The 11,285-nt window shown below is 45.4% G+C and overlaps 2 protein-coding genes across 2 annotated transcripts; one reads left to right on the plus strand and one right to left on the minus strand.

The window, feature by feature from the left end:
* Window positions 1-2,667: 2,667 nt before the first annotated feature.
* On the plus strand, window positions 2,668-3,418 carry PPTG_12945 (hypothetical protein; the record flags this gene model as incomplete). Its single annotated transcript, XM_008909693.1, has 2 exons — window positions 2,668-3,349; window positions 3,402-3,418. 2 exons carry the CDS (start codon window positions 2,668-2,670, stop codon window positions 3,416-3,418), a joined length of 699 nt encoding a protein of 232 aa, XP_008907941.1.
* A 6,955-nt stretch (window positions 3,419-10,373) lies between these two features.
* On the minus strand, window positions 10,374-10,947 carry PPTG_12946 (hypothetical protein; the record flags this gene model as incomplete). Its single annotated transcript, XM_008909694.1, has 2 exons — window positions 10,374-10,483; window positions 10,554-10,947. 2 exons carry the CDS (start codon window positions 10,945-10,947, stop codon window positions 10,374-10,376), a joined length of 504 nt encoding a protein of 167 aa, XP_008907942.1.
* Window positions 10,948-11,285: the final 338 nt, after the last annotated feature.

Below are 11,285 nucleotides of genomic sequence, written 5' to 3' on the forward strand. Positions count from 1 at the left end.
CTTCGGCAAGTTTCGGAGAATTCGTGGACGCTACGAAGAGTTTGATTCCGGTCACGCGCTCAATGTAAATTTCCTGTCCGTCAGGGATGTCAACGATGTCGACTGCGTCGAAGGAACGCTTACTCTTAGTCCACAATGACAAGCGAAAGAAATACTGTGCCTTTTCTTCAAAGGGCAAATGTGGTAGCCCCGCCATCTGCTGTGGTGTTAGTCGACTCACTTCTTCGTCGCCAAGCCAAAGCATCCAGCCTCCATGAAAAGGTTCCCGAAATGCGATGAACATGTCGAGCGAGATGGAAGTGGGAAGGTCTCCAGCGTTGGCTCCGAGAAACTCGACAATGTCTTGAGCCCGTTCGAATGCGTGGAGGCGAGCCGGAGGGTTTGTGCTGCTCTTATCGGCTTCACGTTGTAGAGCTTCGGCAAGACCCATCTTGTTGTCGCGGCGATAATTCGAAACTGAGCACGATTCCCAGTCGTGAAACACCCCAACTTCAATTCAGTTGCCTCGGAACTTCGAATATGACAGTCCACTTGTAGTGAGTACGCTGTTCTGATCCGACGCCCTCCACACGTTTGCTCTTCGTTTATTCAAATTCGGTCGTAACCTTGCGTCCCCATTTCGATAATCGTTGCTTCAGTATTGTTTGTGACTACAGCAATCGTTTCCGAGATGGGCATTTCGCTTCATCTCTGGATGGAAACAATGTGTCGGGTTGTTGCATTGTACTGTTAAACCATACTTTTTTTTTTTTTTTTAACCATTTGACGTTTTTTTTTTACCTTTGTTTGCCCAAGGATTTTGAAAATCGAATTCGATATCGCATGTGTATCCATGTATTTGGATCCACGGTAAAGAAGTCCATTCGATTGGCTGTGATACTGGTGCACTCACCATTCAAATTTATATGCGATGATGCTTGTGCCAGGTATTCGAAAAACAATTTTTTTAGCGCTTAAACTGTATATTTTTCATCTCAATGACATAAATTGGACGACCAGACAGCCAGGTATTGCTCATTTCTTGTTTTGACAATGCTACCTAACGGCGTCTACAGGATTCACTCAAGTTTCTGCAGTGACCGGCTTCCGAAACCAGTGTTTGCAGCACCTGATGGATACAGCTGTAGCTGTGCTGGCAGGATGTGCATGGATGTGGGAATTTCGTCTTGTGAGAATTATCATGCTCACATCTTGTGTGATGACACTAGTTGCAAGAGCGGACTTGGGTGTGGAAACAGATTTATTCAAACTTACCAATTTTCGATCCAGCCCACCAACGTTGATTTGGGTGTTTTCGCAACAAGTGCTGTGCCTAAAGGCGCTTTTCTGCTTGAATACGTCGGTGAGCTGATTTACGAGGACGAGAAAATCTCTCGAGTGCAAGACTATATTATGGAACTGAAGACGCCAACACAATCGCATCGGACCGTGTTCATCGACGCTAGGATCTGTGGAAACGAGTCTCGGTTTGTTAATCACTCCTGCCGACCCAATTGCACTTGGTACGAATTTCAGTCATTCAGCGGACCACGCGTCGGTATATTCAGCCGTCGAAGCATCAGGGCTGGCGAAGAAATTACCGTCAGCTATAGTAGCGGTCGCCTTCGATTTACATGTAAGTGCAAGGAACGTTGTTGTCGTTATAAAACTCCCTAAAAAGTGAATAAACCAAAGTTTTTATACTACGATGCACCGAAAAAATCAACTCGGTCGACCTGTGCACCACTTTTCGATAAGCAAGTCGAATAAGCCGCCATATTTCGTGAACAGAAGAAATGACGCGAGAACGACATAATTTCTGCAATAATTCAACACAACGACCTGTACTAATTACATTCGAAGTCACGTCAGCACTACCACCTCATTTTTTTTGGAGACATCGTCGAAATGTGTCGAGATTACATTCTACCTCAGTCATTTTGCTCTTTCCACCTGCCAACCAAGGTGAATGTCATCATCAGAGCCAAGGTTGTGCACATGCGTTGAAGAACAACTTGGTCAACATCACCTGATGCGCAAACGCCAAAAGTGTGCTGCATGCGCCCAAGTAGCAGAAACCGGTGTTCGTGGTCGCCAAAGCAAAACCAAGCGTGACATACGAGCAGCAACGAGTACGACGGAGAGGTTGAATGAATTGAAACGACGGCGATGCAAGCGATCTAGTCCTGAAAGTGGCGTCGTATTAGCTGTCAATGGTCTACTGAATGCTCGTGAGAAAATTGAACAGTGCGTGTACACGCTTGCTCAAAACAAACTTTCAGCGGAAGCCATGAAAGAAGTGGTGTGCTGCGTTTGTGACTGTCTTCATTTAGCTTCCAGAACCAAATCCGAGCGGCTCCTTCCTCAAAGTGACCTCATGAAGGCGTTTCGTATGCGCCTTAGTGGACCATCGAATCTCCAACCTTCACTTCGGAGGTACTACTGTATGACGTGTCGGATATTGATCAGTGTTTCCGAGGGTTGTTACTTTCTAGGACTGGAATTTCGCTAGTTGATGGCTCCGTGATTCTTCAGATATGCAAACCATGTCGAACGTCTTTGCTCGGTAAAAAACGTGCCAATCCACCGAAGTTTGCTATCGCAAACGGGTTGTACATGGGGCGAATACCGGATGCCTTCAGAGACAGCACATTCATCGAGAATGCAATGCTCAATCTGTCACAGCCAATGCACTTCATATCTGTTGTACGTGGAGGAAAACATTCTTCGCTTCGGTCGCACGCCTACTTTTCTCGTGCCGACCCAGCTCCTCCAGCGCAGCTATTACCTCGTGACGTTATTTCCGATGGAGTTGTTGGAGTGACAATGGTAGGATCGACAACCCCAGCACAGAAAGCGGCGGCTTTAAAAGCCTATGACGTTCGGATATCTCGGCTAAGCCAGCAATTGAAATGGTATCGCGGTAACAATGATCTCTACTCGAACATCCGTGAATCTGACAATTGGGAGGCAGATATCACAACAATGCGTACACGTGTCGTAGTCGAACGAGGTGGCAAGCAAGTCGACGAGACCGAAGATGAAAGATCAAATCGGAGCAATCAAACCGAAGCTGACGAGCTACAAAGACCGAATAACCACAGATCAGAAGCAATGGCTGGTCGTCGACATGATGATATTGAGGTGGATGGGATTGGGGCAGCTAATGATGTCAAGAATTGCGAAAATCTGTGCGGTAGTAACGAAATGACAGTGGATAATGATGACGGTAGCTTTCTTCATTCACGGATTGGACATGGCTGCGATGAGCTCGACCGAGCCATGTGGAGGCACAATGCCCCTACTCCAGCTCACCAGAATGTGAGAGCTGAAGATGAGGTGTGTGAACAAGCTGCTAATGGCTTGATCAGTAATTTCACTCACGTGGATGCAACTATTGGATTTCAACTTGCTCTAAACAGGAACAAGCAGCGCTTAATTGTTCACCGATCAACAGGGATTTTGTCGGACTTCGATCCGGCATTTTGGGTTCACGCATTTGCGGACCTTTTTCCTTACGGTCGTGGTGGTCTTGATGAGACCCGGTCAATTCAAATAAGTCTTCTTGAGTCCGTCCGATATTGTTTGCGTCTGTCGACACGATGCCACGCACAACACCGATCATTTGCTTTGGTTGCCTTCGATGTAATTGCCAGACACAAAGCAATGCAAGCAATATCTATTAAAGCAAGAATGTCACCTCAAACAATAGATATGTCAGCAAATGCTCCTCGAGAGGAGCTGCGAGTGTACGTTCAGCACCAACAAGATCGACTGCGAGCGATTACAGAGCAGCGTCCGCTTCCAGATGCGCCTGAAGTTGACCCTCGAGTTCAAGAGCTATATTCAAATATTTCCACTGGGATGCGAGCGTTCTGGGGGTCCAATGACGAACGATCTGGTGCCCGTGCAAACCTGTTCTCAATGCAGCTAGAACTGGGGCAGCCAACAATTTTTTTTCACGCTCTCACCAGATAGTTCAACCACGTTTCGAATTGCGAACCCCGCTGGTGAAATCACAGATGATATTCTTATGGAACTCGAAAGCGGAATCAACAGCACAATGGAATATTCGCGAGCCAAATTGGGACAGATTGCCACTGCAAACCCTTACATTTGTGCACGGTAAGTAAATCTCAAGAATTGTGATCACTGTCTCTCACCAGAATTTGTTTTATGAATATCACAACAAAACAGGTACTTTGATCGCGTTGTAACTACATTTATCGATGCGGTACTGAATTGGGACTTGGACAGCAACAGCTCACGCAGTGATCCTGGCTTATTTGGCTGCACAAAAGCTTTCTATGCAGCTACCGAGTCCCAGAACTCGACGGGATCTCTCCACACACGTATGCTTATTTGGATAGCAGGCATGCCATCAACTGTCGACGAGTACTATCAAATGTGCTCCTTGGATCGATTTCGCGCTGCCATGATCAAGTATGTTGACTCTATTGCGACTTCGAATGTCCCTTTAGATACGCGGAATTGCCCGTCATGCAGAGTGGGTCTCATTTCACGACTTGAATTTCATCGCAAGCCATTTCGCAAACCCTGTTCTGGATCGATTAGACCGCCAACTACGGTGTGCGACCACTGTGGGCAAACGTTTGGGGGAAGTGAGCTAATCATGAAGCATGCTCAGAGTTTCGAACAAATTACAAGCGGGTCTGGTGGTGAAAACAACGATATATTTCGTCGAATTGCCAGCACAAAACCATTACCAAGGGGGCCAAGTCCATCCTCAACTGAGGCAATCACTACTACTCGTGCTTTGGAGTTCTATCAGCATTACCACTGGTTCCATTCCAGTTCCTGCTTCAAAAAAACAAAGCGGACGCCTAAAGGAGACATTTGCCGGATGTTCATGCCCAAAGAGGCATGCCCGGAGACTAGGTGGACAAATGAAAATCGAATCGAGATGAAGCGACTCCCAGGAAACGAATACATCAACACGTACGTCCCACTGATCAACTCAATTTTCAAATGTAACCACGACGTAAAATTTCTTGGTGCTGGAGAAGGTAAGTGTAACATCTTTTTAGATCCACGCGTTAATTCTGACCCATTGGTATTTGCCTGTGTTGTGTATTACAGGGCCCGAAAAGGCCTATTATACCATCAAGTACGCTACGAAACCGCAACACGACATCGAAAACCCGTGGGCACTCCATTTACACGCTTTTGACAAGGCCAACGAACGGCTTATCCAGGACTCAGATGACCCTACTGCGCTTGGACGTCGCCGAGTTCAGTCAATGTGCTGCACATTGACTAACCCGCATGAAGTCTCGGCACCTATGGCATGCCTATACCTACTGAACGAATCCGCGATGTATTCGTCGCACTTATTTGTCAAGTTACACTTGACGAATGTTCTTCGGGCCATATTTCAAAAAAATGAGCCACTCGATGTCAGGCTTGAGGGAGACGGTAGCATGATGTTTTTAAAGCCATCTACCGTTTGGCTTGACTACATTTATCGCCCGACTACTCTAGAAAGTCTCGACTTAATGAGTTTTGTTGCGCAATGGGAGCGCAAGAAGAGCAAAACTGGAAAACGTTTCTTGGAAAGCCACACGATGCACGAATTCCACTCACTCTTCAGGATGCCAGTAAAGAAGATTGTTACTGTTTATCACAAGCGTCTTCCTGATATTCGCCGTCCAGATCTACCAACTGACGAACGTCTTCGCTATCAGCAATCGGTGATGACCTTGTTTCGTCCTTTCCGGGGTGCAGCAGAGTTCGATTCAGATGGTAAAACATTTGCAGAGTTCTTCAAGAGGTGGCTTGAGTTTGAGGCTCCTCCTTCAGCACATCTCTTTATGAAACATAACACTGATTATTACGCATCCAGGGAACTATTGAGAACACAACGGGACAGTGAAGTAGATCGCTATTTCGGATATGAGGCTGGGCAAGATGAAGACGAGGACTTTGACGATAGCAGTGCCCACGATGTCGTAGACAGTGATTCTGATGAGCAAGATGGCGATTCTGAAAATGGCGACTACGACATAGGTGATGAATTTGTGATTGTACCAACTCAGCCGACAAAAAATATTGACATGTTGAAAAAGTCAAAGCTGTGCTCCAGTCTTGCTGCGGGCTCCACACTAAACTCCGGAGCTCCTACTGGTAATTTTACGATGAGTATTGCAGATGTGGAGCAATGCATGCGCGGCGAAACAAACTCCGAAACCTCATCAAAAGCTAGGACAAGTATTTCGTCGTTGGTAGATATCTTTCCGGAGTTGCCAACGCGGGTGCAAATGCTTAAACGAGCTATTCAAGTGCTCAACAACCCAACACAACGTAGCCAAGTGGAGATTGCACAGCTCGAACAGAACGTTGAGCAACTGCAAGAATTTCCCTCTTTGGAGCAAGTGTCATCGACATTTCACTTAAATCACAAGCAGGACAAGATGTTCTTCAAGATTGGCACTGATTTGCTTACGTCTTGCCTCGTCGGTCACCTCCACCAAAATCAACGCATTGCTTTTCTTGGTGGACTTCCTGGAGCCGGCAAAAGTCGAGTTATTGGTGCTCTTCAGGCTCTTGCAAAAACGTGGAACTCACCACAGGTAATTGCAACTGCTGCATATCAAGGCGTCGCTGCTCAGGCTGCAAATGGACAAACCATACACAAACTGTTTGGTTGGTATGTCAATAGCCGTAAGCAATGGACGCCGACAACGGAGCAAAAGGAGCGTTTTGCGAGCTTGAAGTTGCTCATTCTGGATGAAGTTTCAACTTGTGATGTTTGCATTCTGGGCAAGATAGATGCCTCATTGCGTATATTACTTGACTGTCCTGACAAGGTATTCGGGGGAATTCACGTTTTAATGGTAGGAGATTGGTTACAACAGCTACCAGTTGCAGGCCAACCTGCGTTTATGCATCCTGACAACAATCCTCCCTCCAGTCAACACTCCAAAACGAATTCCACATATTTGGACCGTATTCGAGGAGCTAATGCCTACAAGTCTGTGAATTGGGTTGTAATTCTCACGGACAATATGCGCCATCAACGTGATCCTACTTGGCGTTCTATTCTAGATAAGTGGAGAACTGGAAGATACGATCAATCGGACATCGATTTGGTTAATGAGATGGCTTATCGAGATAACTGGGGGTCACAAGAAGCCGGGTTAAAGGGTTATTGCCCAATTATCGTTACATCAAACACACTTCGAGTCGAGTTCAACGTATCTGCAATTCGGGCTTACTCTTTGGAAGCTCAAGTTCCTTTGCACCGGTTTCCTGCAACAGTGACCAGGGCTAGATTTCCACTGACTGAGACCCAGCGAGAATCACTCGAGAATATTCGAGATGATAAAACCAGTGGAATGCCGTTGGTTTTGGAAATTGCGGTGGGATCCATCGTACAATGTACAAAGAACGTTTCTACTTCCCTGAAGCTGGCTAATGGCTCAATTGGTACGGTTGTTGCTTTCACTGCGGCTTGCGATGACGTCGTGAGAACCAGCGTGTTGGATGGAGTAGAAGAATACTACCATTCGCTACCTCCCCATATAGTATTTGTGCACTTGAAAGACTATGCATCCCATCAATTCGTTCCGTCATTACCACCCGGAGTGGTCCCCCTTTGCAAAAGAAAGGAGACGGGCGTCCAAATCAAGATGCAACAGCGGACATTTTCGATAAGTATTTGTCAAGTTCCAGTTGTGCCTGCGTACTCGCTGACGACAGAAAAATGTCAAGGGTTAACTGTCGAAAAGATGATCCTCGCACCTCTCCGACACCCAACACGGCGAATTCCTCAACACTCGTCATTCTACGTGGCTGTTACCCGAGTAACAACCCTTAAACAGCTTTACCTGATGGAACCGCTAACGAAAAAGTTCTTGGAGTACTTCGTACCGAACGAAAATGCCTTGCAAGAACATAGTCGATTGAAGAGCATCGAAGAAGCTCAGTCGCTACATCATTAAAAAAAAATCCAGACGTTATTTGAATGATTTAGTCGCTAGGTTGTATTACCATTTACTACCAATATGTACTAACTAATAACCTGCTTTTATTTAGAAAAACATTGTCCGAACAGATATTGAAAAAGATATTTTCACCTACAAAACGGTGCATCACTCTTTCAATAACGATTAACTTCACTAATTGTAAGAATGTAAGTTATCGGTGCCTCAACAAGATCAGAGTGAGATTATCTTTCACTTTTTTCACAATGCGATACGTCCCAGGTTAGACATATTTAATTGTTTTACCAGTACTTAGCTCTAATAGTATACATGTACTTCAGTGATTATGTAGCTAACGAGAACCTTTTCTGAAGTCAATGAAGGCCTCCTTGTGAAAAGCTAGGCCAAAATTCGTATTAACGAAAATTAAAGTGAATTTTATCCTATTATGATGAAAGCATTTCAATTGTTATCCCAGACAACAACTTCTCCTCGCTCACATGCCAATCGACACGAAAAATATGGATGGCCTTGATATAAGGAGAGAAGTATTTGAAGAAAAAGTAAGCTTTCGAAAATATATACTACTGTAGAGCTTCATGTAAGCTGGAATAGCTTACCTGTAGCTTAGATATGCTTCTTTTGATGTCTGCCCACCCACAGTAGCAAAAGAAACCAACTGTATGGATGTGTCGAAATAAAAAAAAATAAAAAACTCAGCAGTGAACCCAGCTTATCATGAAAAAAGCTCACTATACACATAATTATATCCTCCCTACTGTCCGTCTGACGTTGCATCCGACTCCTACCCTACTCCATATCTCCTGCTCCGCCGCAGCATTAACCTAGACAAACCAAGAACGATCTGATTTTCTGGGTTTTTCTCGCCGAATATTGAAAAAAAAAAAACACTTTAAAAATGAACTTGTGATGTTTTCCACTAAAACACCGTTTTTACCTTGGCACTTCTTACTTTTTAATCACTGGGGTGAAGACTTGGATTGGTCGAATAAACGAGAAGAAATGAATCCAGTTCGAAGACTTTGCTGCTTTTGCCTTGCCATACACCCCATCATAGATAACGCGGAGCTTTCCGTTTATCTTCTGTACTAACTTATGCAATTTGTGCACACTGCAAGAACACTAACGTGGTCCATATAATAATACGTAAGAACAAGGGAGCAGCTACAATAAATAAAATCTAGCCACATGACTACCGGTTTTGAATATCCGCTTGTACCACATACATACTAGAAAACCGGTATTCTGAAACTGGTGTAAAACCTGGTGCCTTTTTATTAGCTCGATACTAAAACTGCTCACTTTGTGTTTGTATTCCCGATTTAGTTTTGTATTGCTGACTTGGTTTTGTAAAAAAAAACCGGTACAAATACGGTTTGTGACAGCCAATCCGCACACACTGCGAATTAAGTATCCAAATATCCAGAGCTTCCCGGGCGCAGCACGGCATTAGTGATAAATAAGCATCCAGTAGCTACCGAGGTAACTGTAATCGATTGTGAGTTCGTGCCACTTGCTTCATTACAGCTACTTCGGTCATCGCAATGCGTTTAGTTCTTGACACTGCTTGCTTTATTCGAACTTCTTCTCTGCTAAACAGGTTAAATTGCTTTTGGGATGTAGATAGTTGTTTAAGTGATAGCGGGTCGGTAAGAATGATGTCATCTCGGCGACGCACTCTCGAGAGAGCTACATACGCAAAAGAAGTATTGGGTACTGTTTTTGAGTGGAAAACAATCTTTGAACAGGTCAAACCTTGGATCTTGTGGACTGTAATAGCATAAGCCAGTCTTAACGGAACTCCTTCTCTGAAAACACTTAGGTCGCTGGTCTTCTTCGTCCAGCTAAGTTTTCTAGGAACAACCGGTACAATATTTGCCACACCAGGCAGGAACGAAGGACCGGCGTACGAATCCGTTATCTGAACAAGTATTATAGGTAATGCTGAGTCCTTACAGAAGATAAAGTCGTAGATGACGCCGTTGGTGCCATTACAAAGACCGGCAGATTGTTCCATGTTAAAGGTTAGTGTCACAGGTGCTCCAACCACCAGTTTTACATCTCTGGAAACCACCCGATCTCTGTTTGCGTTTGCTGTTTCGGCTTCCTCTAGTAGTGCTTGGATAGAGTAAGGTGGTATTTCCCTTTGACTTGCTAGTGGCTTGAGCTGCACGGTGTGCTTCGATCGAATTTGAACGACTGGAAAGGTACTAGACGCTAAGCTGTTCTGGTTAGCTGCGGCAACATCCGCATTCAAATAGGCGATGTGTTTAGCGGTTGAAACCCAGTCAGGCATCTCTGCTTTTTCATGTATCTTGTGTTGAACAAGTCGACGTCTTCTGGTGTCGCGCATTTTCGCCGCAGCTGACTAAGAGCTGCATGCCATTCAGGGTCTGTCTTACCTCTGTTTTGGTTCGTCAAGCAACATACCTATGGAATCGCCTCCCAAGTTTCTCTTCCTAGCTGCTGTACCGAGTTGCGTATTTTCAAAGAGGGGCTCGACAGAGAGTATGGAATTACAGGGTCTAGTTGAGCTGAATCTACCTGCGCTAAAACCTGGTCAATACCTGTTCGGTACCTGGGCAATACCTGGAAAGCAGCGGAACGTACCTGGTCGCAATTGCTCCGTAAGGGATGCCAAACGGGTTTCCACACGTCTTTCTGTACACCACGCATGACGACAAGGGCGCTGCATTGTCTGGGAGAATTCGCAATCACACTTCCAGCTTTCCTTATCCAGAAGATACTCTCGTCCATTTCGAGAGACAGTCACATGTGCTCCGTTATCCCGGAAGGCGTACGAGTCAGCAATTTTGCTATCCATTGCTACGTCGAACTGGGACTTAATTGCTTCTGCCACCCAGCGTGTAGTCATCCCCAACACGGCGTTCATCTCATCCGTGTACGCCACGTCGCGCATAGTCCCCGGTATCTCAACCTTCGACTGGTAGTCTTCCTCTAGGCGTCTCTGGTATTCGAACAGGGCCACCAGACTATCTCGCATGGTCAAGTGTCCTTTCAAGGTTAGCTTCAACTTCCCGAAGAGACTTCAACTCGATTGTTGGTGTGGTTGTTGAAGTGAGGCAGATCCACACGATGTGCCATGACCCACATTTCTGAGAGAGAGTCCCAGTTTTTCTTGAAGTAATCCCACAGTTCCTTCCTTCCGTCTCTACATGCCAAATGCTCAAACTCGCCTCGTACATTTCGTAATCAGCAACTGTCCGTGAGTAAGTCATGTTGGTGACGTTGTGCTTCATCTGCTCGATAACCGATACTTCATAGGGTCCATACTTCGAGTTCCGGATAGTGTTGTGTAGCCATTTGATAACGTGAAAATGG

This window comes from Phytophthora parasitica (assembly GCF_000247585.1).
Source record: "Phytophthora parasitica INRA-310 unplaced genomic scaffold supercont2.34, whole genome shotgun sequence".
NCBI classification, from domain to species: domain Eukaryota; phylum Oomycota; class Peronosporomycetes; order Peronosporales; family Peronosporaceae; genus Phytophthora; species Phytophthora nicotianae.